Genomic DNA, 17,836 nt, shown 5'->3' with positions numbered 1-17,836 from the left:
AAAAAAAAAAAAAAAACACCTCAGTTGGTTAGGAAAAAAAGAATGTTCATAGGAACATTACTTATTTAAATATTCATGTCTAAAGTGAGAAACTGGAAATGTTTTTTCATTTTAGCAGTTTCTTTTCTTTTTATTTTTTTTTTAAGAGGTTTTTGCTATAGGGCACTTATGCTCACCAGACAGACAGAGAGAGACAGAGAGACAGAAAGCGAGAAATCACCCCCCCGGGGGGATGGCCACACCGCAATCCCTTCTCCTCCATTCTCCTATCGGGATCTTGGGCACACACGCACACGCGCCCAGCGTGAGTTTTAAGCCACCAGGTCTGGGACGCAAACAGCGGTCGACTACGTGGGAGTCCAGCGACATAGCCATTATGCTAACTGCTGGTCCCCATTTTAGCAGTTTCTGATAAGAACTGTATATAAGATTCTACCCCTACACCTTCTCAATTGTTTCTTCCTGTATTTGCCATTTCCTTCCCTACTGGCGAGACCTGGCTTCCCGTCCAAGGATCTTTTTGAGGTCTCTGCCCAGCTTTAGTCTAGTGGTAACTGCCTTGCCAGGGTGGACCCCACATGGACAGCTGTGCCATCAGCCTCTCCTGCTGCGCCCGCTCGATACAGATGCCATCTCTTCCTGTGAACCTGGCCGCCTTTGCCAACGTGCCGACCTTTAGTGTCCTCACGCCCTGAGCTTCGTCGTCCTTTCGGACAGCATGACCTGCACACTGTCTTCTGCCCCCGCTCTTTGGACGGGGGAAGACATACTCTTCCTGTGGGTGTGGGAGGGTGCACTGAAATGCCCTTTACGTTCCCGCTGGGGTCAGAAGTCATGAAAGGACTGAACTTCCTTTTGGCTGTTGACGCTCCAGCAATGGCCACAAAAGAAAAGGGGACTTGGAAACATCCTAAGGGGGAGCAGTGCGACGCCCAGCCCCGCTGCAGTCAGGCAGTCCTTGGCAAGAGCAGCTCTGGGACAAGACCCAGAACCTGGCCTATGCCAAGGCAGGCAGGCAGGCTCCAGCACTCTCCTGCAAGGGGAGGAGAGAGAGAAGAGGAGAGGGAGGGCCCTTGCACCTGCTCCCCTGCACTCAGGACAGCCCACAGCCTGCAAACGCACAGCCTGCAGCAGGGTCTCCCTGCCCCATACCTAGCACCACACAGCAAGGACCTCGGGGTCTGCTGCATCACTGAGGAGCCCAGGGCATCCCTGTACAGCAGAGGGTAGCCTGGGACCCAGGCTGAGGTACCCCAGTGCAGTGTGTGCCAAGAACCAGCTTGGAGGGAACCAAGGGTAGGAGGAGGGGGCAGGAGAGGTCAATCCTCGGCAGCACTGCCACCGCCCACAGGGGAAATTTTTGGCCCCCCTAATGGTAAGCCCTGGGTCTGGGGAACAGCAGAAGTCCCTGGGCTCGAACTCCCAACTCTCCCTCACAGGATGCTGGTAGGCCAAGTGAGCCGCATCCACACGGGCGTGCCTGGTGACCCACAGGCTTTTCGTCCTTCCCTGCCCAGTTTTGGAGGTAAGTGGGGCTCGGACCTTTACCAGTGACAGACAGGAAGAGAGACTTCCTGGAGGAAGGGAGGCCCGGTCCAGCCGCAACTGTCCTTACGGACTGCCAAGCTATCACCTCAGCCAGGTGCTGCCTGCTGCTTCCTAGGCGGGCTCATCCCTCACGGACCGGCTTGGGCTCTCTCCCTGGAAGCCCTCAGCAGGGCTGACCCTGGGTGAGCTTACCAGGCCCCTGTGGCCAGCAATTTCCCTGATTTACTTCTCGATCCCACACTCAGGCCAGGCTACCATTTAACAGACACGGGGAGGTGGACAAAGAATCAGCTTCTACGGAGGCAGTGACGAGGAAGCCATGGGAACGGGGATCCCACCAAGTGCAGAGAGCCATGAGGACAGGAAGCTCTCAGGCCGCTCCAGAAGAGCACCCCTGTAAGCCAGCTCCTGCCCCCCTTCATTTTCCCACATACACCCCCGAAAAGATCCTTGAAGTTGCCCACGTCTCAGGGTCTCCAGCATCCTGAAACCCAACGGGCCCTCTCGAACCTCGAGGTACCCACGGCCATCTCCCGGGGCACCCTCTGGTCCTGGGTCTCAAGCCCCAGCCTGTCCAGTTCTTTTCTCCCCATCTCCCCTACAGGCTGTGATCCGACCCTCCAGCCCCATCTTCCCCTTCCTTCCTGGAGACCCTGCACACAAGGCCCCTTCCCACCCGCAACAAATTCTGCTCAGAGCCCCCAGGGCCCCCGCCCAGCAAGCCCTACTGCCCCTCGCTGCAGGTGGCCTTCTCCCACGGGCTGTCCCACATCAGCTTCAGATGCCAGCCATGCTGTCCACGTCACCTCACACACCACCTGCCCTCCTGGGCTCTCAATGCTTTGCTGCTCCCCCACTGCCCCACGGCAAGCACCCTCATGCAGGCAGCCTGGGCGCCGCCTGGCTCCAGCGGGGCCGAGTATCCCAGTACTCTGCACCCAGCCCAGTGCCGGCTCCTCCCAGCCCATGCCAGCACCGCAGAGTCCTGTGTGAAGACGCTGCTTAGCTCAGGCCTCTCAAAGGGAGGCGGCCGGACAAACCAGACACAGCCAGGAAATGCCGGCATCGCTGGACCCACAGGGGTAGTGTGGGGACCCAGCAGGGCTGCACGCTCCCAGATGCAGGTGTGAGCAGGTGTGAGGGCAGCCAGGGGCACGAGGGGCTCACGTGTGCCCACCCCAACCTCAGTCCTCCATAAATGCTGCCGAGCCCAAAACATCGGGCCACAGCATACAGCCCGAGATGCCCCTGCACGGCACCCATCTCCCGCCCCTGCTCACCTTGCACGCTGTGCCCAGGAGGGCTCCGTCCCAGCTCCAGTTGGCGCTCTGTACCAGGTCCCCATGGGCCACTAGCTCTGTGGAGAAGCAGCCCAGGTCAGGCCCTGAAGCAGTGCCGATATAGGGGTGCGGGGGGGCAAGCCTGGCTTGGGTGACTCCCAGGACAGAGGCAGCCGCTGGGGGCTGAGGGTCCCTCCCAGCTGGGAGGGGGAAAGGGCAGCAGGTCTTCCCACACACGCCACCACGTGCCCAGGCCACCTCCTGCAGCACTGCCCGCCGGGCCACGCCTCTGCAGGGTCACCTCCTGAGGCTTGGCCACTCACTTCCCAGTTCCTTCTGGTCCCTCCCAGTAGGCCTCGGCTCCGCCCTCCCCCCTCTCCTCCCTGGTGTGGGGTTATCCGCGTCCACACATTCTTTGAAACTCCTGTTATGAGCGAAATTGTGTCCTCCTCAAAGACTTTAAAAATCCTAATTCCTGGGGCCAGCGGGTGAAGTGGTTATTCCGCTGGGCTCCCACATGGCGGACTGTGGTTCAAGTCCCAGACCAGGAGGCTTGAACATCACACTGGGCATGTATGCATGCATGCCCAAAATCCCAAGAGAATGGAGGTGAAGGGATTGTGGTGTGGCCATCCTCCATGGTAGCTGCTGTGAGGACAGTGTGCAAAGCAGTTGTGAAGCTCTTGCACGGGGCTGGGCAGGTGAGAAGCACTTGAGAAACGGTAATTGCAGCTGGGGTTACTCTCTGAAGGCAGACAGGAGACTGGTCACCTTCTCCTGCACTTTAAGGGTTAAGCGGGTCTGCTAGGTGCCCCAGGAGCTCTTCTGGGCAAGGCCTGCCCCTTATATTTCACGTCCCCCGCCCTCCATGGCACAGTGGGCACTGGCTGTCTGCAGATGCCCTGGGACACTCAGCCGTGCTGCGACAGCCTCAGCTGGCAGGGTGTGGACGTTGTTGTCCCAGCCCCAGGAGGCAAACTTAGCTACCCCGACTCTGCACAACCCTCTGGGGCAAGTCTGTCCCTCAAGTCTCTGCACCTTGTGTCTTTACCTCTGAAACAGGGGCAGCAGGGCAGGAAGACCCTCTGTGACCACATTGTACCACAGGGTCCACTGTGAGTCGCATGTGCACGGTCACAGCTGTTCAAACCCTAAGGACTCTAACCCAGCCCTGGGGCCACTACACCGGGCAGAGGGAGCGCGGGCATGTGGGAAGGGCTACCCCAGACAGCGGAATCCTCACTACCTGGGGGGAAGTCCACAGTTTGTTTCAAAAACTAAAAACATTTCCAGAAATAGGAGCAGGGGCTGCACAGCAGCGGACCAGTAGCACAGGCGGCTCAGTGAGGCAGACCCACATGGTGGGGGGTGCTCAGGAAGTCCCAGACCAGGAGGCTTGAACATCACACTGGGCATGTATGCATGCATGCCCAAAATCCCAAGAGAATGGAGGTGAAGGGATTGTGGTGTGGCCATCCTCCATGGTAGCTGCTGTGAGGACAGTGTGCAAAGCAGTTGTGAAGCTCTTGCACGGGGCTGGGCAGGTGAGAAGCACTTGAGAAACGGTAATTGCAGCTGGGGTTACTCTCTGAAGGCAGACAGGAGACTGGTCACCTTCTCCTGCACTTTAAGGGTTAAGCGGGTCTGCTAGGTGCCCCAGGAGCTCTTCTGGGCAAGGCCTGCCCCTTATATTTCACGTCCCCCGCCCTCCATGGCACAGTGGGCACTGGCTGTCTGCAGATGCCCTGGGACACTCAGCCGTGCTGCGACAGCCTCAGCTGGCAGGGTGTGGACGTTGTTGTCCCAGCCCCAGGAGGCAAACTTAGCTACCCCGACTCTGCACAACCCTCTGGGGCAAGTCTGTCCCTCAAGTCTCTGCACCTTGTGTCTTTACCTCTGAAACAGGGGCAGCAGGGCAGGAAGACCCTCTGTGACCACATTGTACCACAGGGTCCACTGTGAGTCGCATGTGCACGGTCACAGCTGTTCAAACCCTAAGGACTCTAACCCAGCCCTGGGGCCACTACACCGGGCAGAGGGAGCGCGGGCATGTGGGAAGGGCTACCCCAGACAGCGGAATCCTCACTACCTGGGGGGAAGTCCACAGTTTGTTTCAAAAACTAAAAACATTTCCAGAAATAGGAGCAGGGGCTGCACAGCAGCGGACCAGTAGCACAGGCGGCTCAGTGAGGCAGACCCACATGGTGGGGGGTGCTCAGGGTCTGAGTCCAGAAATCTCCCTGCACGTGCCAGGCGTATGCATGCCATGGTTCAGGGTTGAGGCTGGACACAGACTGAAGTAGCAGGACCCTGTCGGGGTGCTTCTCTCCCTCTCTCACTCCTGGAAGAAATAAATTAACCTTAAAAAATAAAAAGTAGGGGGACTGGCAGGTGGCATGTGGCTAAGGCATGGACTGCCACATGGCCGACTCCACAGCTAGAGTCCTGGACCTGACAGCTTGGAAATCACACCAGACACACGTGCAGCACGCCCAAATCCCACGATGAGCACGGAGAAGGGAATGCTGCGGGACCAGCCAGTGGCATGGTGGTTAAGGTGCTGGATCCCCACATGGTCGGCCGTGGTTCAAATCCCGGACCCAGCAGCTTGAAAGTCACAACAGACATGCAGATAAATTAGGGCCAGCTCTGCAGAGCAGCAGCATTTGCTGCTCACGAGAGGCCGGGTCCTCTGTGGCGAGCACGTTCTGAATCCAGGGACCCCTCAGCCCGAACCGTGCTGGGCAGGCACACGGGAGCCAAAGACCCAAGGTTCTGAACTGAGGAGAGAAAGAGACCGTGGGATTCGTGGGATGACCAGCTCTCCTGGATGCGCTCCTCTCACGTGCGCGTGTACTCCCGTCACGTGCATGTGCGCTCCTCTCTCTCACGTGTACTCCCGTCACGTGCACGTGCGCTCCTCTCTCTCTCACGTGTACTCCCGTCACATGTACTCCCATCACATGCACGTGTGCTCCTTTCTCTCTCACGTGTACTCCTGTCACATGCACATGCACTCCTCTCTCACGTGTACTCCAGTCACGTGCACTCCTCTCTCATGTGTACTCCCGTCACATGCACTCCTCTCTCTCTCACGTGTACTCCCGTCATGTGCACGTGTGCCCCTCTCACGTGTACTACCCTCACATGCACGTGCACTCCTCTCTCTCTCTCTCTCTCTCTCGTGTATTCCTGTCACGTGCATGTGTGCCCCCTCACGTGTACTCCCCTCACATGCCCATGCACTCCTCTCTCTCACGTGTGCTCCTCTCACATGCACGTGTACTCCCGTCACATGCACTCCCCTCTCTCATGCATGCGTGCGCTCTTGTCTCTCACATGCACATGTGTTCCTCTCTCTCATGTGTGCATGTACATGTTCTATCATAAAGAAAAAAATTTAGAAAAAAAGAAAACCCATTGTAAAGACGTTGCTTAAAAATGGGAGAACTAGGGAACCAGCAGTTAGCGTAATGGCTATGTCGCTGGACTCCCACGTAGTCGACTGCGGTTCGCGTCCCGGACCCGGTGGCTTAAACTCACGCCGGGCGCGTGTGCGTGCGTGCCCAAGATCCCGAGAGGAGAATGGAGGAGAAGGGACTGCGGCGTGACCATCCTCCTGGTGTATTTCTCGCTTTCTGTCTCTATGTCTCTCTCTGTCTGGCGAGCGCACGTGCCCTACAGTGAAAACTTCTCCAAAAAAAAGAAAAGAAAAGAAAATGGCCTTGACTTTCTGGGGAGAGGCCTTAAAAAAAAAAAAATTGGAGAACTAGGACCACCAGATGGCTCAATGGCTACATTGCTGGACTCCCACACAGTCGACCTTGGTTCGAGTCCCGGACCCAGCAGCTTGAAACTGACACCAGCACGTGCATGCCCAAGATCCCAGGAGGAAACTGGAGGATAAGGGATTGTAGCGTGGTCATGCCCCAGGGGTGATCTCTCACCTTCTACCTGTGTCTGGCGAGCGCATGCGTGTGCTCCTCTGAAAGGGAGAACTGCAGGAAGCACGAAGCACGGCAGCTGAGTACTGTGTGAGGACACCCAGTCCCACACGGCCGGCTGCAGACCGAACCCCGGCTGAGTACTGTGTGAGGACACCCAGTCCCACACGGCCGGCTGCAGACTGAACCCCGGCCTGGCAGCTTGTGAAACCACCCCAGTTCCAACGGACGGGGAAGTAGAAAAAAGGGACTGCAGTGCAATCATACCAACAGGGACGTTTCTGTCACTCTGGTGAGTGAGCACACCCTCTGCCAAGTAAAAAAAAAAAGCTTAAAGAAAGAAGAAAGCGGAGGAGGGGACCAGCAGGTGGCATGGTGGTTAAAGCGCTGGACACTCCCACATGGCGGACATGGTTCGAGTCCCGGACCTGGTGACCTGCATTCTCACTTTCTCTTTCTCTCTCTCTCTCTGTGTCCCTGTGTCTCTCTCTCCAAATTAAAATAAATGAATACATAAAATTAAATAAATAATTATTAAAAGAAAAAAAGCGGAGGAAAACAATAGGAAAAATATCACTTAAGAGAAACGAAAACAAATTCCCACAGGCGTAGAGAGTTAGAGGTTACCACAAGCTCTGTAGAGCCACCTGACTTTTCATACTATGGACGTGTAACACTTCGGTAGGTAGTTAAATGTTCACTGCATGAGGCCAGCAGGTGGCGTCGTGGTTAAGGGTGCTGGACTCTCACATGGCTGACTGTGGTTCGAGTCCCAGACCTGGTGGCTTGCTTTCTCACTTTCCCTGTTTCGAACTCTCCCTCACTCTATCCCTCTCAGGTCAAATTAAAATAATAAGTAAATAAAATAATTCTTTAAAAAACTTTTAAAAAATAAATGTACACTACTAAGAACACCAACAAAGGAGCAAGTCCTGCCCAGAGGAGGGGTGGCACAGGGCAGGCAGGGGTGGGGTGTAGGCGTACCTGTCAGGGGCTGCTGCCTGGCCGCATCCCAGACCTTCACGGCCGTGCCAGCTGCGCTCGCCAAGACGCCGTCTGCAGTGGGGTGGAACTGCAGCACTTCCACTGGAAAGTCGTGGGGGCCCAACACCACCCCGGGCACTGAAGGCAGGGCCTGGCCAGAGGCTGGCAGACGCCAGAGTTTCACCTACAGGAAAGATCCGGCCTGTGACCCCAGGATGGGGACCCCGATACCACCAGGCAGCCTCACCCAAGGCTGTCCTAAGCTTATCGGGATCCCATGTTGAAGCACAGCTGCTCCAAGAGGACAGTACCCTCCTGGGCAGAGGACACCCCACCCTGCAGAGTGTGGTCAGAGACAGGTGGGGACGATGTAAACAGCTGGGCAGGGGCTCTGGTCTCTGAGGCCCCCCATGCCCAAGCTTGCTTCCCTCGGCAGTCCTGACCATGGTCCATGGCCCTGCCTTGAGCAAGCACTCTGGAGCCAGTGTGGACTTGAGACTTTCCTCCCAGCCCCCGAGGCAGTAAAGGGGTCACCGCCCCAGGACAGAGGGTCTGGGCCGGGGGGCTGAGGGCGGGTGGGGCACCCAGCAGCTTCACTCACCGTCCTGTCAGCAGAGCCCGTGGCCAGCAGGAAGTCGTCAAAGGGAGAGAAGGCCAAGTCTGTGAGCAGGTCTGTGGGAAAGGCATGGCTGAGCCCATGGCACATCCCGTGCCAACCCACTGGGCCTGCCCCAAGGAGACATCTCTGCCACACCAAAGCAGACTGAGCCTACGAGGCCAAAGCATCCCCTAAACATCATAGTGGCAAACACTACAGGCCTCTCCCACCACGTGTCCCCAAGAGCCCTGCTGAGCCGGTGGCCACAGGCCCTGGCACCAGGCTGGTGAATAGGATGGGGAGGAAGTTCATGGGGCTCCCAGCCCCCCCAAGGTAGGACGTGCAGTCGCTCTTGCAGACAGGCTCCAGGAGTCGCCCAGCAAACCCCTTTTTGTCTTAAGTGAGCCAGAGTGGGTTTCAGGTCTTTGAAACCAAACATGCATGGCTTAGCTCTGGGGCTGCAGAGCAGGATGTGGGGCTCCCGAGTAAGCCAGAGCCGGGAAGGAAAGGCGGCTGGTGGCTCTGCGGTGGAAATGAGGTGTGGTGGGTGGTGAGTGCGGGAGGGGGGAGGTGAACAGGACCACAGGCCTGCATCGCCAGGGCAAGGAGCTAGCAGTCAGCCCCCACCACCCACCTCCCAGTGGGGCTTAGCATGACTGTTTCGCTCCCAGCCAGAGGAGGCAGAGAAGCAGAGGATGCAGACCCAGAGGCACCCTTCAGGATGGCCCAGCCTTAACTCCAGCCAGCAGGACCATCACAGTCCTGGGCCTGGAACTGCAGGAGCCTTGCCATCCCCACCCAAGCGGCTCCTCACTGGGGAGGGCGGGGCAGCTTGGCATCTCCAGAGGGATGAGACGCCGTAATGCAACTGCATCGCAGAGCGCTTGGTGTGTGCTGCCCTCATCCCTGAGCCTGCGCGGAGCAGCCGGGTAGTGCTGCAGCACCGTCCCAGCTGGAGGGTCAGGCCTCTGAAACCCAGACGGGGTAAGGAACTCGTCCAGAATCACACAGCAAAGGAGGGACAGCGCTGAGGGGCAGGCCCAGACCATCTGGCTTCTGAACTTATGCTGTCAGCACAACGTCCACTGCCTTTCTGGGGGGGAGTGGTAAGGCTCCAGCCACCACCCCCACAGCCCAGACTCCAGCTGCTCCCTGTCACTGTTCCCCAGGGCAGGTGCAGCACTGAGCGGAGAGCCCAAAGGGGTCCCTGAGGGCAGGGCACCACCAAAGGCAGGGCAGCAGCCAGAGCCCACCCCCAGCACCCCCGAGGACAGCAGCCAGAGCCCAGCTCCAGCCCCGAGGGCAGCAGCACCTGGTATCTCCAGGACAGGTCACCAGAGAGCTGGGGCTCAGCTACCTCAAAAGCAGCTTCCAGGCGAGGCTGCTCCTGCAGGGATGAGGCTCTGAATGGCCGCAGCCCTGGTCAGGCCATAACCCACCCACGGGAGCCTGGTCCAGCTTCTCTGAGGCCCCTAGTACCAGGAGGCTCGGTACCCTACATCATCCTCGGAGTGGGACCCCACAGGTTGATAAACATCAAAAAGCAAACTCAGGTTCTGAGAGATCTGGACTTCAGACCGGCTCTGCCAGCAGCCATGTGATTGATGGTAAATTCCTAACCTCGTTGAACCTCAGTTTACCGAAAAATGACTTATTTTAAAACCTACTTCAGGACCAGCAGATGACATAACGATTACATTGCTGGACTCCCAGGTAGTCAACCATAGTTCAAGTCTCAGATGCAGCGGCTTCAAACTCACATCAGGTGCAAGTGCGTGCGTGCCCAAGATCCTGACAGAAGAATGGAGGTGAAGGGATTGCGGCATGGCCATCCCCCCAGGGGGGTGATTTCTTGCTTTCTGTCTGTCTGTCTCTGTTTCTCTGGCAAGCACATGTGCCCTATAGCAAAAAAAATCTCTCTTAAAAAAACTAAATGGGGGGACCAGCTATTGGCGTAATGGCTATGTCGCTGGACTCCCATGTAGTCAACCACGGTTCGAGTCCTGGACCTGGTGGCTTAAACTCACACCGGGTGCATGTGCGTGTGTGCTCAGAATCCTGAGAGGAGAATGGAGGAGAAGGGATTGTGGCGTGATCATTCCCCCTGGGAGGTGATTTCTCACTTTCTGCCTCTCTGTCTGTCTGTCTGTCTGGCGAGTGCACACACCCTATAGCAAAAATAAAAGAAAAAAAAATAAATAGGGGCCAGCAGGTGGTATGGTGGTTAAGGGCATTGGACTCCCACATGGATGATTGTGGTTCGAGTCCCAGACCTGGTGGCTTGCTTTCTCACCACCCCCCACTCTGTCCTCTGGTCAAATTAAAATAAATAAATAAAGTTGAATAAAATTATTCTTTAAAAAATAAATAAGTAATGGGACCAGCAGTTAGCATAATGGCTAAGTTGCTGGACTCCCATGGAGTCAACTGTGGTTAGAGTCCCGGATCCGGTGGCTTAAATTCAGCGGGGTGCATGTACATGTGTGCCCAAGATCCCAAGAGGAGAAGGAACTGCGGTGTGGCCATCCCCGGGGGGGGTGGGATTTCTCGCTTTCTGTCTCTCTGTCTTTCTCGGGAGCACACGTGCCCTATAGCAAAAACCTCTCTAAAATAAATAAATAAGTAAGTAAGTAAGTAAATAAATGGGACCAGCAGATAGCATAACGGCTACATTGCTGGACTCCCATGTAGTCGACCACAATTCGAGTCTCAGACCTGCTAGCTTAAACTCAGCAAGGGGCATGTGCGTGCGTGCCCAAGATCCGGAGAGGAGAATGGAGGAGAAGGGATTGTGGTGTGGCCATTCCCCCTGGGGGGTGATTTCTCACTTTCTGTCTCTCTGTCTGTCTCTGTCTTTCTGGTGAGCGCATGTGCCCTATAGCAAAAACCTTTCCAAATAAATAAATAAATTAATTAATTAAATAAAACTTACTTCCAAAATGTTTGCAATTAAAGGGCTAGCAGGGGCACAGTGGTTAGGATGCTGGGCTCCCACATGGCCGACCACAGTTTGAGTCCAGGACCTGGTAGACTTGCTTTCTCACTTTCCCTTTCTCTCTCTCTCTCGTCAAGTTAATAATAACAAATAAAATAAATTATTTTTTAAAAATGTTTATAATTAGGTAAGAAAATAAACTTTTGGGCTAGCAGTTGAAATGGAGGTTAAAGTAAGTAGGTCTCACACGGCCGATTCCATGGTTGGAGTCCAGAACCAGTAGCTTGATAATCAGAGCAGGAGGCCAGCAGGTGCCGTGGTAGTTAAACGTACTGGACTCCTGCATGGCCAACTGTGGTTTGAGTCCCGGACTTGGTAGGTTGCTTTCTCACTTTCCCTCTCTGTCTCTCTGATCAAACTGGAAAATAATAATAATAATAATTAATTAATTCTTTAAAAAAAAAAAAAAGAGCGTGTGCTTGACAGAGACAGTGAGAGGGAAAGTGAAAAATCACCTCCAGGGCATGGACATGCCACAGTCCCCTCTCTTCCATTCTCCTCCTGTTGTCATGTGGGAGTCCAGTGCAGGCCCCAATAAGATAATTCTTTTTTAAAAAAAGAATATTTTGTATTTAATTTTTATTTATTCATTCATTTATTTTAATTTGACTAGAGAGAGAGACAGAGAGAGAGAGAGAGGGAAAGTGAGAAAGCAAGGTCTGGAACTCAAACCGTGGTGGGCCATGTGAGAGTCTAGCGCTTAACCACTACATCACCTGCTGGTCCCCCCAGTAAGATATTCTTTTTAAAAAAAAAAAGAAAGAAAGAAAAGAAAAATCACACCAGGCATGTGTGTGCATGTACTCAAAACCCCAAGAGGAGGGGCCAGCAAGTGGCATGGTGGTTAAGGGTGCTAGATTCCCAGATGGCTGACCATGGTTCAAGTCCCAGACTTGCTCTCTCATTTTCCCTTTCTCTCTCTCTTTGTCTAGTCAAATTAAAAAATAAAAATGATAAGGGGGCCAGCAGGTGGCATGGTGGTTAAGGCACTGGACTATCCCATGGCCGACCATGGTTCGAGTCCTGGACCTGGTAGCTTGTTTTCTCACTTTCTCACTTTCCCTCTTTGTGTGTGTGTGCGTCTCTCTCTCTCTAGTCAAATTAAAAAATAAATGAATGAATAAATTTTTTAAATGATAATAAATGGAATTAAATAAACAAATAATTTAAAACAAAACAAACAAACAAAAAAAAAAAACGAGAAGAGAAAGGAGATAGGAATGCAACATGGCCAGCCCCTAGGGGGTAACATCTCACTTTCTCTCTGGGAGTACACAGGCCCTACAGCAAAAACTAGAAAGAAAAACGAAAGAAAGAAAACAAACTTCTTACATGTGATATAATGTAGACGAGCCCTAAAACGTTATCGTAAATGAAGAAACCAGATTCAAGGGCCTTGCATTACATGGTCTCACTTATGTGAGCCATCCAGAAATGACCGGTCCACAGAGCAGAGGCCAGCCAACGCTTCCTTAAAGTACAGGGTGGTAGACGTTTTCTGGTTTCGAGGCCACAGTGTCTCTGCCACAAGCACTCCGCAGTTGCTGCCAGAAGGCAGCCACAGATGACGCAATGGAAGGGCATGTTGTGTGCCAGGGGCACCATTCACAGAAACAGGCAGCTCTGGCTTGGCCGGGACAGCAGGGTGCAGAGCTCTGCCACAGAGGCAGATAGCAAGCAACGGGTGTGGAGGCAGGGGTGCCTGAGGTGGAAACAGATCAGCTATAAAGGGGCAGGAGGAGGCATCGGAGGGTGATGGAGATGTTCTAAAACCGGAGTGGGACGTACGTGATCCTGTAACTTGAGTAAAAACAACAAATTCTAGTAGATGGCATAATGTGTACATCGCTAGACTCCCATGTAGTTGACCATGGCTCAGGTCCCTGACCCAACGGCTTGAAATTCATGCCAGTAGCATGTGCATGCATGTCCAAAATTCCAAGAAGGAAAGGGATTGTGATGGCATGGCCAGACCATCCTGGGGGGAGGGGAGAGGATTTCTTGCTTTCTGTCTCTCCAGGAAGCACAAGCGCCCTATAGCAAAAATCTCTCTTAAAAATTTTGTTTTAAAAAAAGCAATTATTTTCCCAAAACAGGTGATATTTAAGATATTAAATAAAAATCTCAATTAAGTAGTCTTAAAAAAAAGATTAGAGGACCAGCAGATGGCATAATGGTTACATTGCTGGACCCTCACGTAGTTGACCACGGTTCGAGTCTTGGACCTGGCAGCTTGAAACACACTGGGCGCATGTGTGTGCATGCTCAAAATCCCGAGAGGAGACTAGAAGAGAAGGGATAGTGGCGTGAACGTTTCCCGAGGCTGTGGGGTGATTTCTCACTTCCCATCTGTCTCTCTCTGTGCCTCCAAGTGCACACACCCTATGGAAAAAACCTCTCTTAAAAAAAAAAAAGAGTAGATAAGAAAATGCAGAGAACAGTATCTGCAAGGGACTGCTTTCAGGAGGACCCCACCAAGGTACCAAACAGTGGGTGCTCAAGTCCCTCCCATAAAACAGCAGGGATGTGACGTATCCGTATCCTACGTACTTCTGCATATACTTTAAATCTTCTCTAGGGTACGCATGATGCTTAACAGATGTAAGTGCTATGTAAACACTTATCACTCTATTGTTTAGGAAGTAGTGACAAGAAAAGTTACAAATGTTCAGCACAGTCTCAATCATTTTTGTTTTCTGGGTTTTTTGTTTGTTTGTTTTTTCCAAATATTCTCGATCTGTCGATGGGTTAGCTTGAATCTGGATGTAGAATCCGTGGGTACAAGACAGTGATTGTACTTAGCACAGAGCTGAAAACGCATCCTAAGTGTTAGCAATCTCAGCATCGTGGTCAGAGCCCTACACCTAGCAGCACACCCAGCTACAGACCCAGGCTCCCCTCACCTTGAGGCCTCCCCATGGGTGGTGGACTGTAGGCCGAAGAGACTGGCCCCGCCCCCACAGCTGGACAGGCGGAGGCAGGCCAGTTGGGCTGCTGCTGCCTCAGCCTGAGAAGAGCAAGCTGCTCCAAAGGTGGGCAGGCTGCCAGGAGGGCTGCTGGGCGCCCCCAGAAGCAGCTGCAGTGAACAAAGGCTCTCTTTGTGAGGGCTCCTTGTGGTCCTGCAGCCCAGCACAGCCACCTCCTTGGAGGGCCCCAAGTGGCCTGGCTGGGGAGGATGGCTGGTGGCCTGGGATATCCTGCTGGGCTCTCGAACAGGCAGGGCTAAGACCCACACAAGGCTGAGTCCTCAGCAGCAACAGGGAGCCGGCATTGGCCTGGAGCCAAGGACGTCAGGCCACACATCCTCCAGCTCCCCACTGGACAGCCTGGAACACACACTTCTTCCCACCCTGGACAGAATTTCCAACCAGGACATGTTCTTCTGGGCCCAAATTCATCTCACAGAACTCAGAGAGGACAGCAGGAGCATGAGTGTGAATCCCAGGCCCTGGGAAGAAGCGGGTAAGAGTCCCTACTCACCTGAGTGGCAGCCTAGGTAGGCCACGTGTCTCTTGTCCTCTCCTTGGCTTTCCAGAGGCACAATGCCCAGCACACCTGTTAGACAAATGTGGGAGCTCAGCCCTCAGGCCATACAGAGATATTTCTCTCCCTGCACAGGGCTCCCAGCTCAACCTGGGTTTTCCCAGAGCCTTCCCCAATCAAGAATCACATCCTTCTGGATGAAGTGATGGGTTGGGGCAGGTCACAGCCCGGGTCGGAACTGTCTGTGCCTGCAGCATACACAAGAAAGCGGGCAAGAGGGACTCTCTTTTTCGTGCTGTGGATCATAAGAGATCAGGGTGTGGTCCCGGGTTACCATTTTTCTCACCCTCATTTGAGCAAGATGCCCATGAAATGGCCAAGCTGCAGGACCAAGAGAGGCTGCACAGACAGCACACGGGAGCCCATGGCTGTGGCCCTGCCTGAAGCCCCTGGCGTCTTAGTTACACAAGCTGAAAAGTTACCCAGTTTTTGCCTAAGCAGTCTGGGGTCTGAGTTATCACTCACAACCAAGGGAGTCCCAACTAACATGATGTTTTCAAACGTGGGTGTCCCTGTCGACTCCAGCGATCCCATACTCACAGACGAGGAAGAGCTGGCACATGGGAACAATGGGAAACAGGTGCCAGTCCCATCACACCAACCTTGAAGACTACAACCAATTAGTGTTGCACCTGCACACCCAGACTACAACAGATCTGGTCCCATATGGTGCTCACCTCTGAGCCTCCAGAGATCACTCTGAGCCTCCAGCCTGCACCAAACCTGCCTGCCCACCTGCCCTGTCCATGCTGTGTGACCACATTCAGTCCCACACTCATGGTCATCCGCCTACCTGGGCGGTCGGAGTTGAAGGCGATCAAGCTGCAGCTTGATTTGATATGGCTGCCACATGAGGGGGCGGTCCCTGCTCGGATGTCACTGATCCAGGCCTGAAGATGAAGAATAAGAAATGAGTAGGGAGCGTCAGGTCTCTGTGACACCTTCAGGAGGGGCAGGGCACACCTGGGAGCTTGACCTTAGAGCCGCACCATCAGAGGTCAGTCCTTTGCCTCAAACCTTGTCTCCACTCATGCGGTCCCTTAGAAATGGAAATGCCCTAGAAAGGATAACCTAAGGCTTTGAGGGGTCATCAGCTCCCTAGTAAGGGGGAGGTGGCTGTCAGAGGAAACTTCTGTTGAGAAAAGTCAGTACTCTAATTAAGCGGTGGGCACTGTGTGTGTTGGGGTGGGGGGGACTTTGTTTCTGTCAAAAAGAAGGAACGCAGCGAAAGAAAAAAATGGGCATCTAAGACCCAAGGCAGATTCCACTTCCCCAGCAGCACTGCCGAGGGCCTCCTCCAGCACCAGTTCAGAGAGGAGAAAAATCAAGGCCTGGCCGCAGCAGACCGTGCCTTTAGAAGCCCCACAGATGAGTAAATGACGCACCCCACGAAAAAGCAATAATCTTAACACCCCCACACACTCAGGGAAGGAGCTTTTCTGACACCATGGTCAGCAAGGGCCACACGTTTTCACTGCTGGTGGCAAAACACCGGCCTGCACCCCCTTCCTGCCCCCATGACAGAGCAGCCACAGGTTTCCCGCCGGCAGCACCCTGGAGACCACCCCCCACCTCCAGAACATCAGTCCTCTGCACAATCTCCCGCCACAGGTGGTGTCTGGCGAGAAGAGATCCCCTACTCGCCCACTTCCCTAACATCAACTGCTGAAGCTCCCCCTGGAGGCTGGGTTCAGAGTCTGTTTCCCATGCCGGACCAGGACAGCGGGGACTAACCCTAACTCTCACCCACCACCCAGGGAACAAGCACCAGGGACCAAGTCCTATCCAGTACCCTCCCAGCACTATTTACCAAAGCGACTGTCCTGATGCAGGGCCCATGTTGGACCTGTCTGCGGCCACCTCCCTGGTCGCTGCCTCTGTCCACCAAGCCCTTTTCCATGTCTCACCCTCTGGCCCCCAGGCAGGCTTATCTGACTGCCCACCGAGACTCCCCAACCAACACACCTCATGGTCCTCCATCTCAGCACTCCTGTGTGCTCAATGTGCTTCTGAGGACTTGGGATGCCATGTCTGTCTGTCTGCTTGGTGGCCGTCTCCTTTTGAAGCTATCAGGGCCACAGGGGAAGGAAAATGCCATCGTGCTCACTGTTGAGGCGCTGGCAGCTTGGCACAGCACACCATCAGCCGGATGGCAATACCATCCAGAAGACAAAAACAGCCTCCCCAAGGCCACTTCGACATACTTTGGGCCCCTGACGGGGTCACTAGAGATAAGTTTTTAGGCCTAATTATTTGAGGACACTCCTAGGCCTTACAAATAATATGGGAGTGGCAGCCGCGGGCTGCCACCATGCTGCAGCACGCCCTTCGCCAGTCCAGTTGTGTTTGCGAGGGTCCGGGCGCCCTCCCAGCACCTGCCTCGGCTTTCCTCTGGACTCCACCTTCTAGGCTTCCCCAGCCCCACCCAGTCCCCGGCAGCATCACCCTGAGCGAGAAAGAGCTTGCGCCAGCAGCGAAGAGGAAGCGCCGGCGGAAACCGAGGGAGGGGCGCGCCTTGGGTTGCAGGGCTCCCCCACTCTCGCTGACATCCTCGGACTCGCCCAGGTCAGTGCAGAGAGAAGCATCTAACTCTCCCCTCAACCGCAGGCGGGGGCGATCGGGCGCCCGGAGCCCTGGCTCCCGGGCGAGGCCGACCGGAAGCGGGGAAGGCAGGAACCTCGCAGGCCTCAGACAGCCCCAGCCGGGAGGGCCGCGCAGTCCTGGGGTCGCAGAGCCAGGCGGACGGGCTAGATGGCCGCCGGGATCACCGAGCGGCAGATCGGGTCACGGGAGCTCCGGACTCTGCCCTCCCGCCGGCGACGAACTAGCCAGGAGTAAGGGGACGCCCCAGTAGAGGAAGGCTCCGAGGTCCTGGCGGCTCTGGGGTTCCCCTGGGGGCCTGAGGAGGGGGAGGAGCGGCAGGCCCCCGGCCAGAGGCAAGAAC

The 17,836-nt window shown here is 54.9% G+C and overlaps 1 protein-coding gene across 5 annotated transcripts in view; it reads right to left on the bottom strand.

Moving 5' to 3' along the window:
• The window catches only part of CORO7 (coronin 7), a gene marked incomplete at its 5' end in the record, with an annotated part of 59,578 nt that extends 43,796 nt beyond the window's left edge, over positions 1-15,782 (bottom strand). For all 5 annotated transcript variants that reach the window (XR_003549917.1, XM_014589228.2, XM_014589234.2 and 2 more), the window contains 5 exon segments: positions 2,829-2,905; positions 7,757-7,940; positions 8,358-8,428; positions 14,830-14,904; positions 15,686-15,782. Coding sequence is in view for 4 of the 5 variants with exons in the window: in XM_014589228.2 (XP_014444714.1) it covers positions 2,829-2,905; positions 7,757-7,940; positions 8,358-8,428; positions 14,830-14,904; positions 15,686-15,782 (504 nt within the window).
• Positions 15,783-17,836: the final 2,054 nt, after the last annotated feature.

The sequence above is a fragment of the Tupaia chinensis genome, unplaced genomic scaffold, assembly GCF_000334495.1.
Source record: "Tupaia chinensis unplaced genomic scaffold, TupChi_1.0 Scaffold000042_2, whole genome shotgun sequence".
Taxonomy (NCBI): Eukaryota; Metazoa; Chordata; class Mammalia; order Scandentia; family Tupaiidae; genus Tupaia; species Tupaia belangeri.
The sequence above is the reverse complement of the archived record's forward strand: the minus strand, read 5'-3'. Positions and strand labels throughout refer to the sequence as shown.